Here is a 24052-nt window from a genome sequence, read left to right as displayed (position 1 = left end):
AAACAAAGCGCTGGAGAGTTCTGAAATGGCCAGCAATGAGTCAGATCTGAATCCCATAGAACACCTGTGGAGAGATCTCAAAACAGAGGTTGGGAGAAGGCATCCTTCAAATCTGAATGACCTGGAGCAGTTTGCAAAAGAAGAGTGGTCCAAAATTCCAGTAGAGAGGTGTAAGAAACTCATTCATTGTTACAGGAAGCGACTGATTTCAGTTATTTTTTTCCAAAGGGGGTGCTACCAAATATTAAGTTAAGGGTGCCAATAATTTTGTCCAGTGCATTTTTGGGTTCTTTGTGGAACTGGATCAGATTTTACTTTTCTTCTCTGTTTTTTGTGTTGTTCCAATGCAAAAAAGCTAAAAATAAAAATAAACGTGAGTAACAAAACATTTGCAACTGCAACAATTTTCTGAGAGAAGGGTTGCATTTTCTAACAGAATTGCAAGGGTGCTGATATTTTTGGCCATGACTCTATGTTAATAGTTGCATAGCAAAATCATTGCTATAAATCCTTAAAATCAATCATGACAGTATTAAGGTGTCAGGAGAGGCGACGCTCTTCCCGGTCAGGACACGGTTAAAGATGAAGCTGTCATTAAACACACTCACTTAAAGGCTCCAGATGCAGGACATCAAAGCGCTGCCCAACCTGCCATTTTCAAACGACACCTTTGGCACCGGGTACATTTGGCCGTGTTTCAAGCAGCTTGGACTCTCCTACTTTGATTGGACCAATTCACTCATCCACAACCTCCTCTGTTCAAAACAAGGATCACATAGTGGGGTCATCAAGCGCTTTGATGTCAGCCTCATTCTGCCTGAAGCATGAACAATATACAGTACTGACAGGATTAAGATCAACCAGGCTTTTAATTTATCTGTAATGTCCTTTAATTTAATCACAGTGTGTTTGTCTGTGCCATCGAGACTATGATTAGAGCAAAGTATGTTTATTAAACTCACAGAACAAACTCGGTGGTACAGAAAACAGTGAGTCCACAGATATAAAAGTTGCAGGTATACAAAGAAAACATTTTTTTAAAATGTTAACTTTTTCATTTTTAATTGTTATAATTCATTTAATGCACCCTTGGACCACAGGTTCTCTCGTTCCAGCAGTATGGTACGTTTGTTGAGTTACTATCTAAAGACACATTCCCAACTAAGTGTATGGGAGCATTTATCTTCTGAGACCTTCACACTCATTAACCAGGCTGGGGCAGGCAGAAGAATTTAAAGAAGTGATAAGCCCACTTGTTGAATAATGGCCTGAAGTCTTTTCCTCCTTCTTGCCCTACACAGATAACAATGGAATGTGTATCTGTACAGCACTGCACTTCGTGGTGTTGCCTATGGGACTTACTAACTTAGTACTCGTCTCTCAGTGGAGATCACAGGGCTACTAGGGGGGAAAAAAAAACTTCACTTCGTAGACAGCAGCAATAAATTTGATGCTGCAAAATTCCCGGTGCACTACTAATTCATTATTTGCAAAATCAGGATAATTAAAATTCCATTAGAGAGCCTCTGTTGTACATCCTGCAGTAAAATGATAATGATTTCGTTTAATATGAGTAGCTAGTAGCTTGGCAAGCTACAGTTTCAAAGTGGTGAAACTACTTGTTTGAAAAAGTATGAAGCTACAATACAAGATGTTAACCATAAAATAGCTACCACAAGATATAATACAGAACTGAGTTAGAATCGTATGTTTTTTTGCTGATTTGCTGGAACACATTGGATTTTCCAATGCTACATATGAAAGTGACAAACTGATTCACTAGAATCAATGAGACTAGAGTGAATCAGATCATTTAAGATGATATGATTCACTACAAATAATCAGAACGAAATGAATCAGATCATTTGGGATTATACGATTCACTACAATTAATCAGAAAAGAATTCAGTCTGATCATCTGGGATGATATGATTCACTAGAATTAATCAGAACAGAATGAATCAGATCATTTGGGATGATATGATTCACTAGAATCAACAAGACTAGAATAAATCAGATTATTTAGGATGATATGATTCAGTACAATTAATCAGAATAGAATGAATCAGATCATTTAAGATGATATGATTCACTACAATTGATCAGAACAGAATGAATCGGATCATTTAGACTGATACGATTCACTATGGTTAATCAGAACTGAATGAATCAGATCATTTAGGCTGATTCAGTTTACTAGAATTAATCAGAATAAAATGAATTAGAACATGTAAGATGATATGATTCACTAGAATCAATGAGGCTAGAATGAATCAGATTATTTAGGATGTTTCAGTTTACTAGAATTAATCAGAATAAAATTAATTAGAACATTTAGGATGATATGATTCACTGGAATCAATGAGACTAGAATGAATCAGAAAATTTAAGATGATGGTTCAATATAATTAATCAAAATAGAATGAATCAGATCATTTATGAATATAAGATTCAATACAACTAATCAGAATAAAATGAATCAGATCATTTAGGCTCATACGATTCACTACAATTCATCAAAAGAAAATTAATCAGATCATTTAGACTGATACGATTCATTACAATTAATCAGGACAGAATGAATCAGATCATTTAGGATGATTCACTAAAATGAATGAAATCAAAGCATTAAGGATGAACCAGTTCACTAGGATGAATCATAATAGAGTGAATCAAATAATTACCAATGAAATAACTCACTAGAACAAAGCAGACTAATTTAGACTATTGAGGACAAACTGATTCACTTCAATTAATTAGTTCCAATGTAATTTAAGAGAGAGAAGACAGTTTAGCAAAGTGTGTTTGATTATTACCAGTGTTGGGAAAAGTTACTTTTAAAAGTAATGCATTACAAAATTGTGTTACTCCTTAAAAAAGTAACTAATTGCATTACTTAGCTACTTTTTATAGAAAATAATGCATGATTTTCTTTTGGACTGGGCATGCTTCTTTGTTTTTTGGCAAATGTAAAAGCCCCTTCACACTAAAAGTGAAATGAATAAGCTGAAGGAAATGTACAGTCACGTCTCTACAGAAGAGGACACAGTTTAAACAAACCTTTTAGCTGTGCTGCCCTAACACAAATTTTATGTTTCTCTAAAGTCATTTTTGCTTATTAGTATGGATAAATAGTCATCGACGGTCAGCAGCAAAGACATTGTTCAGTAAAATGGGATTAAATACATACAGGATATTTGTTTTATTTAACATTTAATTATTGCAGGTTTGCATCATATTCACTGTTTTTATTAATTTTGAGAAATACTAAATCTGTTTTTGTATAAGTGAGATGAGTAATGCATGTTCACATTTAATCTAGTAACATTCATGCGCACAAAACGCCTCTGCACTTAGCAGTACTTCTAGTGAGTTACTTCCCAACACTGCTCTTTTTTCAACTCTAAAAACTACTAGACTCACAAGTTCTGCAATTACGCCACTGACGCCACTGAATCTCAAGCTTTTAGAAAGACAAAAGAGGATTTGTTCCTCTTTGTGCTCTGGAGTACCATTCTGCATAAAACTCAAGGCCCTAATTATTAGCTAAGGAGAATTAAGTAGACTAGAGCACAAAAAGAGCAAAAGAGAGAAAAACAGGTAGTGGTATTAAAAACGAAAGTGGCTATTTGAGAGAAGTAGAAAAGGGAGAAGATAAAGACTGCATGTTCTTGGGTTAAAGAAAGGAGGTGAATGAACGCTCCCTTCATTCAAAACTCTTTGATGGTGTTTCTTTAAGGTAACATTTCCTTTACGCACTGGTAAAAGTAGACTTTCTAGTCAGGACTTTGCTGTGTCTCTAGTTTCTCACATGTAAGACAACTTTCCAACCATATATTTCCAAAGCTTTCAGATTGTCAGTGAGGGGGCAGACGTGACTCAGCTGACAGCGAGGAATCGTGGGGAGTTTGCTCTGCCAGACTTCTTTGAAAAGAGCCAACCAACTGAATCGAACTGCAAAGCTTTGATAAGGACAATATGCTTCAAAGTGTTTTGCTTAAGCTGCTAGTAGAAGTCTAAGTTGTGTGGTCTGCTTTTAAGAGAATATTTACAGATTAAAGCTTGATAGAGTCCTGAATTACTTGTTTACATGAAATTAATGACAGAATTTTCATTTTGGGGTAAGTTATCCCTTTAAATGAAGGATGTATTGTTTTTTTTGTTTTTTTTGCAATGGTTTTATCAATAATGCATCTGAGTTGTCTGACTGTGGTTAAAAGTCCTCACATCTTGGTTATATTAGATTATCATGCACTAAAACAGATGATAGAAGGTGTGTAGAATCATTAATTCGTTTAGGTCTCGTTGGCCACCGCTCAGCTTTCATCTCATGATGAAACCGCTTGAAACTTTTCAATCAGTTGTAGTTCATACACCTGCCTTTTCGCTCTCTTTGTCTGACATAAAATCTTAAGCTGTAGTAAGCATATGGTCTCTACCATCTCTATCTTGTTTTTTGACCTTGAGAAGTGTGGAGCAGCTCTCCCCGTGGGTTTCATCCTCCTGTCTTTCTTTTAGCTGTTGTCAAGTTCACTACTGCCGGTAGAGAACTTCAAACGAACTGTAAGAGTGAGAGTGCAATATTGGCGCGCTGTGTGAGGCAGAAAGCAGGTCGATGTTCTTATTAACACTTCCTGGAAGTGTGGCCAGTAAGGCACAATCTATCTAAATGTCTACATGACCTTTTTGTTTTCGTTGCAGGGTCAAGAAGGAGGTGATGAAAAGCCCGTCTCTGATAACCTGACCTCACCACAGACACAGACTGGTGTACATCACAGCTTTGTGCAAGAGCACTTCCAGGCACAATATAAGTAAGTCTACTGAAATGGGTCTTTTTAGCATCAGTAGCGAAACTGGTGAGAGAATGATCCTGGGATATGGTCAGGTAAGTCTATAGATTTTGAGATCCATCTTTTCACAACTGAGGACAACTATTACAGAAGGTTCAAACGCTCACTGATGCTCCAGAAGAGAAAAACAATGCATTAAAAGTCGGGGGGTGAAAACTTTTGGAATTTGAAGACCAGGGTAAATTTAACTTATTTTGTCATCTGGGAACAATGTAAGTATCTTCTGTAGGTTCTGAAGGGCAGTATTAATGAAAAAAACAATATGATATTAAGGCAAAATAAGAAAAATGTACACATCTTCATTCTATTCAAAAGTTTTCACCCCCTGTCCCTTAATGTATCATGTTTCCTTCTGAAACAGCAACAACAGTATTAAGAATCAAGCGTATGTAAGCTTTTGAACGGGGTCATTTTTATAAATTCAACTATTATTTTCTCTTGTGGACAATATGTCACATAACTTCTTTTATGTGAAATGTCTTATTCATGTCAGTACTAAATAAAAAATAACATGCATTTTGTATGATCCAATTATTTTGGTAAAATAATTGACATTTTGAAGATTCTGCTAGGTGTATGTCAACTTTTGACCTCAACTGCATATAGGACACCTTAAAGCTGGTCTTTTTAGCATAAATAGTGAAACTAGTGAGAGGATGATTATTATTCACGACCAGCAATGTGGGAAATAAAGCCTTCCCAGCACCAGCTTTCCAAATGTGACACTCCACTTGCTATGACATAAGATGAATCGGTTTATGTTAACTCCTGGGATATGGTCCCCTCTTTTCACCCAGTCCAGCTTATCATCTGTGTTAACGAATATTGATAAAGCCAACAGATTTGGGAGGCAGCATACCGTATGTCCAACTGCAGCAAGCTGTTCTTAGTCAGAAGATCCAAGCAAACCATCACCATCAAGCAACTGCAATCAGGCCAGATGGTTTGGTTGTCCACTAGGGATCTCCATTTGAAGTCTCCATCAAAGAGATTTAGTGGTGCATTTAAAGTTTGAAGACAAATACCTCCAGTCGATTTCTACTAAAACCAACCTCACCTTCAGACTGACTGCATAGACAACTCAGACTGTATTTCTTTATGTAATAACAAACTATATCTAAAAACCATCGCTACAGTTGAGGTCAGAAGTTTACATACATCCTGCAGAATCTGCAAAATGTTATTTTACCAAAATAAGAGGGATTAGTACTGACCTAAATAAGATGTTTCACATAAAAGATGTTTACATATAGACCACAAGAGAAAATAATAGTTAACTTATAAAAATGACCCTGTTCAAAAGTTTACATATGCTTGATTCTTAATACTGTTTTTACAGCTGTTTTTTTTTTTTTTTTGTTTAGTGATAGTTGTTCACGAGTCCCTTGTTTGTCCTGAACAGTTAAGCTGCCCACTGTTCTTCAGAAAAATCCACAAATTCTTTGGTTTTTCAGCATTTTTGTGTATTTTAACCCTTTCCAACAATGACTGTATGATTTTGAGATCCATCTTTTCACACTGAGAACAACTGAGAGACTCATATGCAACTATTACAGAAGGTTCAAATGCTCACTGATGCTCTAAAATGAAAAATGGTGCATTAAGAGAGAGGGGGAGGGGGCTGAAAACTTTTGAACAGAATGATGATGTGTACATTTTTCTTATTTTGCCTAAATATCATATTGTTTTTTCATTTAGTACTGCCCTTCAGAAGCTACAGAAGATACTTACATGTTTCCCAGAAAACAAAATGAGTTAAATTTACCCTGACCTTCAAATTCCAAAAGTTTTCACCCCCAGCTTTTAATGCATTGTTTTTCCTTCTGGAGCATCAATGAGCATTTGAACCTTCTGTAATAGTTGCATATGAGTCCCTCAGTTGTCCTCAGCAGTGTTGGGGAGTAACTAGTTACATGTAACGGAATTACATAATTTAATTACAGAATAAATGTAATTGTAATTAGTTACAGTTAGTAAGAAAAAAAGTGTAATTAAATTACAGTTACTTTTGAAAAATGCCAGTGATTACAAAGGGGATTACTTCTGAATTTTTCACACACCCATCCCCACTTACAGATTCAATTGACTTCTTTCATAAATTGCACTGACTGCTCTAAAATGAGACACCAATGTTTCAGAAGTTTAGGACACAGAATAGGACACATGCTTATTACATTTTAAACTTATTAATACTTATTACATTTTAAATCAAGTAAATTGTAATCTGTAACCCATTACATTTCCAAAGTAACCTTTCCAACACTGGTCAGTGTGAAAAGATGGATCTTAAAATCATGCAGTCATTGTTGGAAAGGGTTCAAATACACAGAAATGTTTAAAAACCAAAGAATTTGTTTAGGATTTTTCTGAAGAAGGGACTCATGTTTAACTATTTACTAAAAAAAAGGGACTCAGAACTGATCATTCAACAAACAACACGGTATTAAGAATCAAATGTATTAAAAATCAGAACAGGGTCATTTTTATAAATTCAACTATTATTTTCTCTTGTGGACTATATGTAAACATCTTTTATATGAAATCTTATTCAGGTCAGTGCTAAATAAAAAATAACATGCATTTTGTATGATCCCTGTTATTTTGGTGAATAATTAACATTTTGCAGATTCTGCAAGGTGTATGTAAACTTTCGACACCATGTACTTTAGGCTCATAAATTGAAGCAGAAGTGTACGAATCCCATTCTAAATTCTAAAACCTACACAGTTCAGATCGACCACCTCATCCTAACAGGCATATTCCCTCTAAATCTTCTTCTCGCTCCAGTGGGTAAAACATTTTTGAGCAATTTCAGCAGATGCATTTTTGCCAACTGCTTTCACTGCAGTTCTGGACTGACATGCGTCTGAACAGTTAGTCACTCATCCTGCCTCACGTAAGCTGTTACCTGTGTTCTCACTGTCATTCTGAGACATCATTACTTTACTTTATCCTTCTCTTTTGGTATCAACATTTCTGTTTTTCCCACCCTCCATCTGCTCCTAGCTGGTTAATTTGTTCACTTTACGTAAATTTTATGATGAATCACTGACAACAGTCGAAAATTACTGTTTATCATCTACCAACCGCTGACAAAAAAGTTCTGCGCAAACACCTGGCCTGCAGTCCAGACATCAGCAAGCCTAAACACGCAACATTGATTAAATGTGTGACACAGGCTGAATCTCTCGTTTGTAAGAACTGTAATTAGTAGTTTTGAAAATTACAGCATACCAGCCATCTGCTCCTAAAGGAAGTAACTCATGTTTTTGCTGTACTTTCAATCAATATCTGCCATTTCATCATAGTGTTACTCAGTGGCCCTTAAAAAAAAACACTTGAAATCCATCAATAGAGTGCAACAGTTGGATTCAGATAGACAGATCTGTTGTACCGTCGCACAATATGATTCACAGCACCAGAGATTTCTGGTAATTACAAGCAAGTTCAGGCCAAAGCGTCTCTCTCTGTTGATAGTTAGGTGGTACAGTATTATCCCACAGTCACTTTTATCCTGAGGCCCAGAGGTACGCCTTGGGTTCTGAGAGTTTATGGAAGAAATTATTGAGAGTGCTTCAGCTGCAGCATAGGAGAAGAGAAGCTTTAAAAGCCACAGATTCATTGCGCTGTATACCGCGACGGGCCCTGTGTGGAATTTAAATGACTCCCACTCAAGCGGACTTCATACTAATGCAGATCATGGCATGAATGCAATTCACATCAACGTCTTCCAAATATTTAGTGAGCTCCTTCTGTTGGCAGGATACGTGTAAATATTGAGCTATATGAAGAAGAAAGATTATTTCAGAAGGGTTTATTTGCTTGTTTGTTTGCACTAATAATGTGATCCTTAATTGTCAATACGAAATACAAATATTACGGTATGATATGATACTACTTATACTAAAAATTGCCACAATGAGCAGTATGCAACAATATATTTTTAAAAATGTTTTTTAAATATACACTACTAGTCAAAAGTTTTTGAACAGAAGTCGCTTCTGCTCACCAGCCTGCATTTATTTGATCCAATATAGAGCAAAACAGTAATATTCTTAAATATTTTTACTATTTAAAAAAAGTGCGTTCTGTTTAAATATATATTATAAAATGTCATTTATTCCTGTGACTTCAAAGCTTAATTTTTCAGCATCATTACTGCAGTCTTCAGTGTCACATGATCTTTGAGAAATGATTCTAATATGCTGATTTGCTGTTCAAGAAACATTTTTATCATTTATTGATATATTGATATGTACTGAACTTTCTATTCATCAAAGAAACCTAAAAAAATTCTACTCAGCTTTTTTCAACATAATCATCATAATAATAAATGTTTTTAGAGCAGCAAATCAGCATATTAGAATGATTTCTGAAGGATCATGTGACTGGAGTAATGATGCTAAAATGCAGCTTTAAAATCACAGGAATAAATTACATTTTAAAATACATTCAAATAGAAATCAGTTATTTTAAATTGTAAAAATATTTCAGAATTTTACTGTTTTTGCTGTGCTTCAGATCAAATAAATGAGGCTTGGTGAGCAAAAGAGGCTTCTTTAGAAAACATTAAAAATCATCTTTTGACGGGTAGTGTACATATTTGTGCGCCCTCTGCTGGGTAGGTGGATTTTGGAGTTATTGGGGGTTGATGTTAGTAAAGTTGATTCTGTATTAATGAGTAAAACTGATTCAGATGGTACAAATTGTTCCCATTTTCTCAATGTGATAATGGTAGATGCACTTGGGAAATTCTCTTTGTTTGTTAATATGTGTTGACGGTGTCTCGAGATGAATAATCCATTTGATGACCTCTTTTGTCTGGGAAGTTTATTATCCCAGGCAACTTTGTATTAATTAACCAGATTTGCATATTCTTCATCTGTAATGGAGCACTCAGTTATTTTGGGACATCCCTCCAGTTGTGAACTGGTATGTTCAAGCTCTACTTAGAAGGTGGGATTTGGCAAATACAGTGGCAGATAGCGTTGAAGAATCGAGACCTGTTCCTTATTCAGCCCCATTAAAAAACACAGAAAAAACAATGACGTTCAGTTCTGTTAAAGATTCTTGTTCTTGTGTTCTTCCAAATGACAGCACCAAACATACAATGATAGAATGATTCTTGAACAAAGGACTGTTCTGAGCTGAATCTTTTTTAGTGAATCAAACATACAACCTCAATTTGCAACCGCATACTCTTGTGAGTCGGATTGTTTTAGTGAATCAAAAACATACGGAGAAGCCAAATTATCCTCATGAATTGGTTCTCTTTGAAATTATACAGCTCAAACAATGTAGTCCAACCGATTCCCTAAAGAATGACTTTTTTAGTGAACCAAACACATACTACAGTTTAGGATTGTATAAAAAATCAAATTCAGCGAAATAAAGGTTTGTACACATTTTATGGAGTCATAACATCTTTCAGCTACGAGTGAAATGCGAAGTGGCGGTCTGAGATTCAGTTTTCCTGGCGAACAGCAGCCCATCATTGGCTTAAATTTAAGAATAAGTGCTATTTCAGTGAACAGTTATTACAAAGAAAGGTTGAATACACTTAAATTAAAATGCTACTTTTAAATGTACCATTTTTTGTTTCTAAAATGCTTGGTAAATGAGTTTAAATAAACACTCTAAAAAAATGCTGGGTTAAAAACAACCCAACTTAGGTTATTTGGCAACCCAGCGTTGGGTAAATATTGGACACACTCAAAAAAATGATTCTACAACACTGTTCAGTTTATTTAAAATAATCATTTTCATTTAACACCATTGTGTTAGGTTTCCCATTTAAACAATTGCATTGTCAAACTGACTTGAAACAGTTGCGTTTTGGTTCAACTCAATATTTTTGTTTTGAAAGAACATGTTTCAATTAAGGAGGCCAAAAATAACATTTGATGCTTGTTCAATTTACTTAAGTAAATTAAGTTAATCCAACACAATTTTTTACAACCACTTTACTTAATTCATTTGAGTTGAGAGTACATTCATTATTTTACTTGTGTAACTAGGAAGTGGATTTTCCCTTACCATCATGCTCTGCACACGGTTGGATAAGGACAGTAAATGTTGAAATAAAATGTTATTTTATGCATTTTTTATTAAGATGATAAAATTTTTAATGTTCTTCTATGTTTGTACTTAAAACAGTTTCTGGAGAGTTAATGTTTTTGGGGGTTACCATTGTGGTGAAGTGTAGAGCATGTGCTTGGGTTGAGGACCTGCTAACATGAGTTAAAGTTGTTTTAATAATAAAATAAACAACTACTTCAAATGGGTATGACATTTTACCTCACATGCTGGGTTATTTTATTTAAGTTAAATATTGTTTAAAAATTATTATATTGCTGGTTTAATGTAGACTGGAACTGAAAAACACACACACAGAATTACTAAAGGCAACAGGAATAATCAGAAGATGAACATTTATTATTAAGCGAGAGAAAATACAAGACATATTTGGTTTATTTGGGTGAATACAGCATAGTTTACAATATTACATACATTTAAACTTGTGTAACAAGCATTTTAGACATAAAAATGTCACATTTAAAAGTAGCATTTTAATTTTAGTGTATTCAACCGTTTTCCAAAATAGCGCTAATTCTCATGTTGGTGTGTCGCTGAAATCTGAGCCAGTGAAGGGCTGCTGTTCGCTGGGTTAGCTGCAAACTTCAGACGGGTTTCACTCGTAACTGAAAGATGCCATGACTGACTTCAGAAACTGCCCATAAACAAACAGTACTGAGATTAGAGAACATATTTTAAGATTAAACTCTGTACAATAACAAATAAAATCCATTTATTTTATGCAAGGCAGAAGGCGTTTCCATCCTGTGAAACAACCGCTGCTGACGCAGCTGACTGACATCTTGTCCTTATCTTGCATTGCATAAAATAATACAATTTACAGCACAGTAAAGGCTTTATAAATGAAATAAAATAAATACAAACCTTTATTTCACTGAAGAAGTGGAAATCGGTGGCACTGAGAATCGGTTTCTCTGTAGAAGACTCAAAAAGCCCACGCTCTGACTGACTGTAACTCAGCACCTGGATTGTTTGGTCAGAGACAGGCTCAACTCAGTGGTTGTGTAGAAAAAAAAAAAAAAAACCTGGGTAAAAAATATTAAAAATAACCCAATAAAATGACCCAGCAAGTTGAAGTTGATCCAGCAAGAACCCAGCATTTTGGTTAAAAAAAAAAAAAAAAAACAGCACCTGGGTAAAACTATTAAAAAAAAAAAAAAAAACAATAAAATGACCCAAAGGGCTGAACCCAGCATTTTTTAACATGTATGAAATATTGTAAACTATGCTGTATTCATCCAAATAAATTCATCCAAATGTCTTATATTTTTGTATTTTTGTATTTAAATTTCCAGCCCATTTTAAGGCAGCAATATAATATTTTTTAAACAATAGTTGACTTAAAATAAAACAACCCAGAATGTTGGCTAAAAACATTTAACCCAACCAGCTGGGTCAAAATAACCCAGCATGTGTACTGTCCAATATTAACCCAGCGCTAGGATGCCATGTAACCCAAACTGGGTTGTTTTAACAGACTTTTCAAGAGTGTATCGGAGTCATTGTATGCTCCCTCTAAAGAATTGTTTTAAATGTGTTTATTATAAAGATGATTCCCTTATTTGGCAATGGAATAGCTTGTTTTTCATTAAAAAAAAAAAAAACAGCATATGTTGGTTAGGTATGTTTTGAAGTATGGTAGTAGCAGGAGCTAGTTGCTCAGGACCAGCTTAAACTAGTTTGAAACATACCTAACCAGCATATGTTGTTGTTTTCAACAGGGGTATCATCTGTTACATTCTCATTTCATTGCTGGCTCAATGCATTGTTTCTTTTTGATGACAACAACAACACAAGATTTTAAATGATAGTGACCGAGATCATTTGTGTGCTTATACCTGCAATTTTACCATCCGCACAGACTTGGATCAGGCTCTCTGATTCTGTGGAGCGCTGCTGCTGCTGCTGCATTGTTTGTCTTCAGCAATAAGACATATGTGGGCGAACTGCAGCCGTAGAGCTCAGAGTTAAAATGCTGAAGTCTCCACATAACACTCTGACAGCTGCTGGAGATGAGCAGGGCTTTCCTTCACACTCTAAAAATATCTCTAGCCACCCCTCTTTATTTGTCTCTCCACCAGCCTGGCCTGGCAAGTGCCAGATATGTAGAAAATTTATTGTTTAAATTAAAAATATAGATAGATAGATAGATAGATAGATAGATAGATAGATAGATAGATAGATAGATGCTTCGTCATCAAAGCCATTCAGGTTCTGAATAAGTGTACGTAGTGAGTGAAATCATTCTGTAAATGAGTGGCAAGGATGATGCAAAAAAACGCAATTGTGATTTTGTGAGCATCAGTTTCCGTAGCTACAACAATAATTCGTCCCAAGAGATGTTTTGTGCTTCCTCTTCCTTGTGACATCACTTCCTCTTCCACTGAGCTTCCCTTGAGGCTCATTCAAGCAGTACAATAGCTAATAACTTGATTGTTTGTGTGTGTTGATTATATAATATTTGTATATATTTGTGTGCTGTTCTTTTTTTTTCCAGGTCATCTCTGACATGCCCACATTGTCTTAAGCAGAGCAACACGTTTGATCCTTTTCTGTGCATTTCCCTCCCCATCCCTCTAAGACAGACGAGGTGAGTACAATCATATCAAAGAAAGGCTTTTGAAGTCATTGATTTATGCAAAAACGTAGTTGTTTTTCATGTTGTGGTTGTATTCTGACATTTTTGCCTCTCTGTACTCAAAAACAATGAGGCATTCAAACCAACACCAGCAGATGGATTGCCAGGGAAATCCTTTTTTGGGAGGAAATGACCACTCTCATGCTCACAAATGCAAAACTATCGTCCCACACACAATATAATGTATTATGTTTCTGTATATACATGTTTATGTAAACCAGCTTTGCAATGATATATGGTAATACCGGTTATACTAGTTATGAGGGATGATACTGGTATGAAATTTTATACTGGTTTAAAGGAAGTTTAAAACTTGAAGAGTTCTTATATCAATATCCTGATGAATACAATAGATTTAAATGTGACCCTGGACCACAAAACCAGTCATATGGGTCAATTTTTTGAAAATGAGATGTATACATCATCTGAAAGCTGAATAAATAGCTTTCCACTGATGTATGATTTGTTAGGATAGGACACTATTTAGCTAAGATACAACTATTTGCAAATCTGGAAAATGAGGGTGCAAAAAAATCAAAATATTAAGAAAAAATCGCCTTTAAATTTGTCCAAATTAAGTTCTTAGTAATGTATATTACTAATCAGAAATTAAGTTTTGATATATTTATGGTAGGAAATTTATGAAACATTCTCATGGAACATGATCTTTATTTAATATCAGTTTTTGGCATAAAATAAAAATCGATAATTTTGACCCATACTATGTACACTGTAAAAAACAATTGTTGAGTCAACTTAAAATAATTTATTACACGACTGCCTTAAAATTTTAAGTTCAGTCAACTCAAAAAAGGTTTAGTCAACTTGAAATGTTAACTTAAATGTTAACTAAGTGATAACTTACATATTTGAGTTGATTCAACTTAAAAAAAATTTAGGCAGCTGGGTAACTTACCCAGCTTTTAAGTTTAACAAACCAATTTTTTTGTTAAGTCAACTCAAATATTTTAATTGCCACTTAGTACTTAACATTTGAAGTTGACTAAACTTATTTGAGTTGACTGAACTTAAAATTTTAAGGTAGCAGGGTAACAAATTATTTTAAGTTGACAAATTGTTTTTTTTTTTGTTTTTTTTTTTATGTTTATACAGTATATTTTTGGCTATTGCTAAAAATATACCTGTGCTACTTAAGACTGGTTTCATGGTTCAGGGCCACATATAAACCTAAACATTTACGCAAAATCAAATTTTCTTATTCGTCTTTTTTTTAGTGGAACACCAAAGATTTAGCAGAATATATGAGCTGCTGTCTTCCTTACAATAGAAATAGATGTGAACCAGGGTCTGTCAAGCTCCAAAAAAAAGCACTGTAAATCACCATAAAAGTAGTTAAGACTAATGTGCTGTATGATAACTTTGTGTGAGGAAACTCAGACTGAAACTAAAGTCTTCTTCACTGAAAATCTATTCACTTTCGTTGGCTTCAGCTTGAACATTCTACTATATTTTTCTTTTTGTGTTCCAAGAAATAAAGGGAGTCATACTGGTTTCATGATAATACAATCTTCATTTTTGGTCGAGCTATTCCTTTAGGGCAGAACACATGGCCAGTCAAAAGGAAAGTAAACTGTTTGAGGTGTGGCAGTTTTTACATGACCGATTGCCTTATTTCTTCCGGCAATTCATTCAGCGCTTACCCCAACGCCTCCCTTGTTCACAGTAGTTTATGTCTGAGAAGGGCGTTTTCAGGCTTTAGGTCATATATCAGCAGGGTTGTAATAGTGGAGGAAAACTAGATGACAGTCTAAATAATGGTATGGTAGTAGATGATGTCACTTCAGAGGAGATGACATCACTTTAACAAGAGCTTTATTGACTGTAGAGTTCAAAAGTTTGAGGTCAGTATTTTTTTTTTAAGAAATGAGTACTTTTATTTAGTAAACAGGCTTTAATTAATCAAAAAGACGGTAAAGACATTTGTACTGTTATAAAAGATTTCTATTTTTGTGATTGATTCCTAAAAAAAAGTGTCATGGTCTCCATAAAAATATGAAGCAGTACAACTGTTTTCAACATTAATAATAATCAGAAATGTTTCTTGAGCAGCAAATAAGCATATTAGAATTATTTCTGACACTTGGGACTAGAGTAATGATGCTGAAAATGCAGCTTTGATCACAGGAATAAACTTGATGAGTAAAGTTTGAGAACAAACTTTGAAGGTGAAAGTTTGAAGCAGCTGTAATAGCCTGAGGTTTGAAAGTTTAGATAGATATGTGTTGATAGAATGTTGCTAGTATGATTTAACACATTTAAATGATTTAACATGTTGTTTTAGCATTGTTAGCATGTTGTTAGCCTGATTACCCTGGTGAAAAAAACAGCATATGCTGGTAGGCATGTTTTAATGCTGGTTTAAGCTGGTCCTTTGCTGGTTGATGCTGGTCCTTGACCAGCAACATGACCAGCAAAAACCAGCAAAGGACCAGCTTAAACCAGCTAAGGACCAGCATAAACCAGCCAAGGACCAGCTTAAACCAGCATCAAAACATACCTACCAGCATATGCTAGTTTTTTCACCAGGGAATACCACTTTAAAACCAGCCTGGGAGACCAGCCAAAGCAGCCCACCAGCTTAGGCTGTTTTCTTTCCCCAGTAGGGAGTTGTTAAGCTTTGCTATAGCAATAGAGAGCTTAAATACACCATGAGTCTCATTGTACAAAAGTTTTCACCCCCTTAATGAAGTTTAAGAGATTTTGGGTGGTTTTGATAGTCTGGTTTACAAAAACATGTAAGCCAGATCAGTTAGAAAAGATATAGCAACCTGAGTCAGACCAGTTGAGTTTGGTAGTTGTAGCTTGAAAACTCTTAAAATTTAGTCTCAGAAGAAGAATTAAAAGAAGATTAAATAGTAGATCAATAAGTTGGCTTTTTCAAGCCAACCTAATTACATTTTAGAAATAGAAATCAGCTAGAAAGCTGTAAAAGAACTTACAGACCTCAAACTTTTGAAAGGTAATGTATATTACATGGTCAGAATACACAGCTACTTTCAAGTGATGGTGTAGTTAGAATCTACCAATAGGGGTTTAATACATAACTTAGTGACCAATGAGATTCATTCTTTAGCCACACCCACTTGCTGAAGCCACACCCACTAGCATTTGTAGCCATTTAAAGAGGTTGTTTGAGATTCCAAGGTGCCCTTTATTGCTATCAGTAACATTTTAAAGTTAAAAGCTGCTTTTAGATAATAAAGGATGTGTTTTCTTCTCTCTCTGCAGACCCGTGTGTGTGACTTTGGTGTTCAGCAGTAAAGGGCAGCGGTATCTGAGAGTGGGGCTCGCTGTGCCTCTTTTCGGCTCTTTGGCATGTCTACGCCGGATGGTGGCAGATGAGGGCAAGATCTCTCCTGATCAGGTGACAGGTGCACACAGCATCACACAGACAGACCTCATGCCTGCACATAATATATCATCTGACCAAACCACCTTGCCTTCTGCATTGCTGCAGTGATTGTGTCAGATGGTAATACTGTGGGACTCTGATATATGCCATGATACCGAAAGATTATCATAATCATATGCTGTGGTATCTGCATGGTATTTGAAAGAATATAGAATTTAAATGCAACTGCTTTATCGGAGGATTATTTTATAGTTATTATTTTAATGAATTTTAATTACCAGTAATAAATGTGAATTGCTTGATCAGCTTGATAGATCAAATGTGAGATGTGTTTCAATTGTAAAAATGTAGTTTGATCTTTATCTTTCATAATAATATTAAATGAATAGGCTAGTTCACCCAAAAATGAAAATTCTGTCATTAATTACTCACACTCATGTTGTTCCAAATCTGTAAGATCTTTGTTCATCTTCAGAACACAAATTAAGATATTTTTGATTAAATCCAAAAACTTTCTGACCCTGCACAGACAGCACATTCTGGCACGTTCAAGATCCAGAAAGGAAGTAAGGACATTGTTAAAACAGTCCATGTGACATCAGTGGTTCAACCGTAATTTTACAAAGCTATGAGAATACTTTTAGTGCGCAAGAAAACAAAAATAATGACTTTATTCAATAAAGTGTAAAGAGTAATTAATGACATAATTCTTTTGGGTGATCCTTTTAATAACTGCATTAACTGAGTCATTTTATTCCGGTTGTAATTGTAATCTGTTCTTGTAGGTAATATTAACAGAGATCTACACAACAGGATTCCAGCGCTCGTTCTTTGATGACGATGACTTGACCAGCATAGCGGAGAGTGACATCATCTATGCCTTCCAAGCTCCGCCCCTTTACATCAGGGGTGGATCTGCACGAATCTCAGGTAAATGCAATGGGGTTTTTTTATTTTAGAGGATGATTTTGAGGATTTTAGGCACCTTCTATGGGGATTTTAATATCAACCGTGTCCAAATATAAGAGTTGTGTTTCTTTCTTTTTCTTTTTTTTATCTTTAAGTTTTATTTTTGGGCATTTTTGTGTCTTTAATGGACAGGACAGTAGAGAGATGACAGGAAAGTACTGGGCAGAGAGAGGGGAATGGGATTGGCAAAGGACCTCGAGACGGGATTCAAACTCGGGTCGCCACAAGCATAGCTGTGCTATGTGTCGGTGCACTAACCACAAGGTTATTGGTGCCGACACGGTCTTGTTTCTGACTAAATTTGGGGATTTAGATAGAGTCAGTTACTGTGTAAGTTCTTCAGTGATTTTGTTTTTGGGCCAGTATAGCCTGATGGTCAGCCTGAACATAGGCCACGATTTGAAAAGTGTGGTCAAATCTGTGTTCACCAGGGTTGGGCCATATTCATAACAGGCACACTTTCAGTTCATGACAATGTGAGGCAAACTGGCAACACAAGATAGGAAGAGTAATCTTACAGCATTACAGCAATCTGATATATAGTGGCATAAAATGGCCAACACATTTTCCATATAATTACAAAAACATACAGTTTGGGCTAAATTAGAGCATTTTGGGGAAATTAAAAAGTTTTAAATATGGATATTTTTCTTACACAAATGCATCGATTTGCTTCAGAAAGTCTTTATTAGCCCCCCAAAGCCATGTGGAGCAATTTTTATGATGGATGGATGCACTTTATTTTACTTAAAAATCTCAACAGCCATTCACTGCCATTATAAAGCTTGGAAAAGCCAGGACATTTTTTAATATAACTCTGACTGCATTCGCCTGAAAGAAGAAAGTCATATATGCCAGAATTTTCACTACAACAGGGCATATCAATGCATGTGTGAGACCAGGTTCTGTCTAGTCTTGTTAGGTAATTCTTCTATTAAGTCAAGGTTTTCTGTGGAGGTGCTCTGTGCAGTGGAGGTCTGTGGAGAGGAGAGGTGTTTAATTAACAATCTCACTGTGTTACTGTCGAGTGATAACCTCAAACGCATTCAGTGGAGTTCGTCAAGCGTCGGCAAAGAAGAGAGATTGCATGAGTGTAGTTTCAAAGCACAGATCACACCTTCCCATTTATCATTTTAAAAATCCGGATATGAAAAGACCTTGAGACGGGGTGCTGGGAAACACAGCTGTCCTGATGTTCAGCCATAAAAACGTCCCTTCTTGATTAAAAAGCCAGCCAGCTCTCCATCTGTCCCTGATGGCACATGTGACCTTCCTGTTGTAATGTGTTCATAACGTGTAACGGTCTTGCTAAACGTCATCGTCAAGTTGATTTGCCATAAATCTCAAAGCGAGTCATAGGCCAGTGTTTATGCAAATGAGAGCGAATGATTGAAATGGGGTTTGTCAGATAGTAGCTAGACTATGAAATTCAGATCCAGAGGGGATTGCTTATTTTTCCTCATCATATACTAATGAGCATTCTGACCCTCCATAGACAGTAACGCAACTACCACATTTAAGCCCTAGAAAAGTAGTAGGACCACACACATGCATCATGGTACTCTTGTGAACGTGCAGCAAAGACTGAAATGGAAGAGAAGAAATTGTTAAATGAAGTCATTATTTTTGTTTTCTTTGTGCACAAAAAGTTCTCATAGCTTTATAAAATTACGATTGAACCACTGATGTGACATGGACTATTTTAACAATGTCATTACTACCTTTCTGGGTCTTGAATGTGTCAGTTGTGTTGCTGTCTATGCAGGGTCAAAGAGCTCTCAGATTTCATCAAAAATATCTTAATTTCTGTTCTGAAGATGAAGGTCTTACGGGTTTGAGACAACATGAGAATGAATAATTAATGACAGAATTTTCATTTTTGGGTGAACTATCCCTTTAATGTGCAGAGAAAACTTCAAGTAAGTTAATTCTCCTGAAAAGTAGACAAAACAACATTGGCTTAACCAAAAGCATGAATCTGAGGTGGGACTATTTGTTTGTCCAATAAGGAGTATCTTTAAAACTTTAAAACTTATTTTTCTTTTTGACTAGTAGTCATTAATTTAAGCATTAGTCGACTATTAGTCACACGTTTATTATTAAACCATATAAATCATAATAATGAGAGTTTAATTGCCTACATAGCTTAGTAAGCGCTCAAGCGTGCGCAAAAAAAGCTTGCTAATTTATTGATAAACTAGTGCTTTCTTTGTTTTTGGCTTAAGAGACACTTAAGAGATGCCTGCATGTTTCATATGGATTACATAACCCGAGAATATGTGTTTTCTATTTGAATTGGTTTGTTTCAAAGTAGACATTTCACTCTCTATAGATATTTTTCATGTCTGCAAGGCAAGTATGAGCTACACAGAGTTTCGAAGTTTCGTGCTCAAGTTCACAGAGACTGAGATGGCAGAAAGCGCATCCTGTTTGCTTTCATTATTTTACAAAAGCATGTTTCATTGTTAGTCTGAGTGCACACAAATAAACATACAGTCTTTACAGTTTCAAAAGATCTATTACTCTTATCTGTATGACCAACAATGACTATGAGTCTTTTAAGAGCAAGTGACAGACACTTGAATAGCGCACATTTTTCTAGATTAAAGAAGAAGTCCACTTCCAGAACAAAAATTGACTGATAATTTACTCACCCCCTTGTCATCCAAGATGTTCATGTCTTTCTTTCTTCAGCCGTAAAGAAATTATGTTTTTTGAGAGAAAACATTTTCTCCATATAATGGACTGATATGGTGCGGATTCAAACGATCCCAAATGTGGTTGTAAATGATCCCAGCCGAGGAAGAAGGGTCTTATCTAGCGAAACTATCATTTATTTCATTAAAAAAAAATACAATTGAAATGCTTTTTAATCTTAAACGCTCGTCTTGTCTTGCTCTCCCTGAACTCTGTGTATTCTGACTCAAGACAGTTAGTGTATGTCGAAAAACTCCAATCTCATTTTCTCCCTCAACTTCAAAAATCATTTCAAAATCATCCTACATCACTGCAGAAGTACAGACCCAGTCTTTGCAAAGTGAACATGCAAAGAAGATCAAACACCCTTAACAAAAAAGGTAAAACAGCGATATAGGACAATTTTGAAGTTGAGGGAGAACATGAGATGGGAGTTTTTCGACATACACTAACTGTCATGAACAGGAAGAAAACAGAGCAAGACAAGACGAGCGTTTGACGTTAAAAATTATATAAATCGTATTATTTTTGTGACAATAACCAATCGTTTTGCTAGATAAGACCCTTCTTCCTCAGATGGGATCGTTCACAACTGCATTTGGGATTGTTTGAAGCCGCATTTAAACTGCATTTTGGAAGTTCAAAATCGGGGCACCATAGCAGTCCATTATATGGAGAAAAATGCTGAAATGTTTCCCTCAAAAAAACATAATTTCTGTACGGCTGAAGAAAGAAAGACATGAACTTCTTGAATGACAAGGGGGTGAGTACATATTTGTCAATTTTTGTTCTGGAAGTGGACTTTTCCTTTAAGGGAAAAAATGATAGAGACATCTGTAGATTATTTATAGATAATTTGTACATTAATTTGAACACATTTTTTAGGTTAACATTAGACTGAGCTGCCAAATAAAGTTGCTACTATATACATCTTTCAGATGAAAAGCCATTTCTGAGGTTGATAAATGATAGGTGAGTGTTTGGATGTCCTACACGATGTATTGTATAACCACATAGACCAGCCGTTAACGATCTGTCCGTCACGGACTGCGTGACTTCGCCACTTACTGTGGATTTTTTTTCTGCGACTAAGCGACTAATGACATTTTGGTCAACCAAGTCTCTTCTCATCGACTTTTAGGGGGCAGCCCTATTTAAAACCATCCCAAAGTCATTTCAAAGTACCAATTCTGTTGTTGATCTTCAAGACACAGTAATAACACACGTATCCTTTTAATGATGTCACCTTGAAGATATGAGGTTCTTTTGTCCCTGATAAATGTAACTGAGTGACTTTTGGAAAAGAAATAATATACCAGCCTTTGGCCTTTTTTGGGTGTAGTTTGTTCTGGGTGCTTAATTAATGGCGGCTGCCTAGACGTACTTTATTTGGAAGAAAACATCTGAAAGCTTGACGTCCATTTAGTATGTATGTGTATGTGTGTGAAGGCTGGCGTCAGATCACACACCCCACTGTGTTCAGTCTGCTGTCTGCTGCGCTCTATTTGCATGTCTCCATCTGTCTCTCTCTGTCACTCACTTCCTCTCTTTATCCGTGCGTGTGTCACCTTGTTTTGTCAAACAATAAAATTTGACATTATTCAGCTATATAGAGCCACAGACAATAAATCTGCCTGCAGATTAGGCGTGTTAGGAGATGACATCTACTTCTCCTTGGTTTTCCCTCTCATCCCAGGGTTCCACCACAGTCTTCCGTCCTCTCCGTACACCTCGTCTGGGCCAGAGGGTCACAGACTGGCTGCGTCCGGAGCGCTGTCCTCAGAGTTCCTGAACCAGGCCGATGGGATGGTGAAAATCTTGCTGCTAGTGTGTAATGCAGCCGGAGCGGGACAGCAGGCAGTGAGGTACCCTACAAAATGATGAGTTTTTTGACTGGTAGCTCTTTGTTATTCAGTTTGGGCCATACTTTGTGAACACTTTTACAAAATTGTCTTAATTTTAGTCTTAGTTTTTTATGTTTTGGTGAAAAAGGTCATTTAAACTTTAAGGCCTGGTTTCAAAGACAGGGCTTAGACTAACCAAGGATTAGGCATTTAAGTAATTTTTATAAACTTGCCTTAGAAAAAAACACTACTGGTGTGCATCTTGAGATGGTGTGCAAAGGCACTCATATATTTTAAGATCAGTCAGGGCAAGTTTCTTTCAGTTGAAACAGCTCAGACTTACATTTTAGTCTAGGACTAGGCTTAAAATTAAACCAGATACTTGAAGTTTTTATCTAACATGTATCATAATATATGAAAAGAGCTTTATTAACTCTGACTGGATTATTTGAAAATTGTCTACAATTTTCTACTTCATAAACATATTCACACATTCAATATCATATTCTTTTTTTTATCATCATAATGTTAAAAAAATATTTTTTTTTAAAGTCTCTTTCGCTCACCAAGGCTGCATTTATTTGATAAAAATACAGTAAAAACAGTAATATTGTGAAATATTAATACAATGTAAAATCATTGTTTTCTATTGTAATGTATTTTAAAATTTTCAGTATAATTTATCCGGTCTTCGTTGTTGCGCCTTATATTTTTGTGGTAAGCAATAATACATTTTTTCAGGATATTTCAATGAATAGAAGGTACAAGTGAATGTGATTAATTTAAAATATACATTTTTGTATCATTAATAATGTCTTTTCTGTTACTTTTGATCATTTTAATGCATCTTTACTGAATAAAATATTAATTTCTTTTAAAAAAAAAAAACCACAGGAGAAAAAAAACAGACTGTTAATGCCCATCGTAACAGTTTATTTACAAAAAGAAGTCTTAAAGGGTCAGAGAAGGTGAAAATAGTGTGTACTAGCATCACAAGTGAACAAGAACATGCCTCTTTATGCCACGTAAAGCTGGCAAATATCAATCGTGACAACTTTACCTCACCTTTACTTTTGCTCTAAAAGCTTCTCAAAGATTCTTTGACTTTTGTCACGTCAGAGTACTCCTCCAGACACACTGCTGACAGTGACAGTCACTCAGAGATCAATACTGTCTTAGGTGTGAATGCCTCCAGAAATCTAATTTTGTTCCATGGCCCTTTGCAATGTGAGTTTCTCCCTCACTTTAATGGAAGTGACAGAGAGAAGGGAGAGAGTTATTATCATAACATACGTTCGTCTCTTACAGATGAGCTAGAGTGAGTACATCTAATTTTGAAAGCTGTGATATTTTGATTGATTTTCTCCAGATACAGATAAAAGTGATATTCCTATCACTGCAGAGCTAGAGTGTGGAAAGGACTAGATTTGACGTACAAGATTATTAACTGGGAATGTTTGAATATAGAAACTTACATTGACACTACACAGATGTCATAACAAGGCTGTAACCATATCTTAAATACTGGGGGGGACAAAAGTGATTTAAAGGGCACCTCAATTGACCAAGACGCGCAATCGACTTG

The 24052-nt window shown here is 35.6% G+C and overlaps 1 protein-coding gene across 2 annotated transcripts in view; it reads left to right on the top strand.

Annotated features, from left to right (window-relative positions):
- usp43b (ubiquitin specific peptidase 43b) overlaps positions 1 to 24052 on the top strand; it is a 91365-nt gene that overhangs the window by 26849 nt on the left and 40464 nt on the right. For both annotated transcript variants that reach the window (XM_051102897.1, XM_051102896.1), the window contains exons 3-7: positions 4702 to 4811; positions 13444 to 13536; positions 16834 to 16969; positions 17743 to 17887; positions 22320 to 22488. In XM_051102897.1, coding sequence (XP_050958854.1) covers positions 4702 to 4811; positions 13444 to 13536; positions 16834 to 16969; positions 17743 to 17887; positions 22320 to 22488 — 653 coding nt within the window. The remainder of the gene's footprint in view (positions 1 to 4701; positions 4812 to 13443; positions 13537 to 16833; positions 16970 to 17742; positions 17888 to 22319; positions 22489 to 24052) is intronic.

The sequence above is a fragment of the Labeo rohita genome, chromosome 3, assembly GCF_022985175.1.
Source record: "Labeo rohita strain BAU-BD-2019 chromosome 3, IGBB_LRoh.1.0, whole genome shotgun sequence".
In the NCBI taxonomy this organism is placed as follows: domain Eukaryota; kingdom Metazoa; phylum Chordata; class Actinopteri; order Cypriniformes; family Cyprinidae; genus Labeo; species Labeo rohita.
Note: the sequence above shows the minus strand (reverse complement) of the source record. Positions and strands in the feature narration are given on the sequence as shown.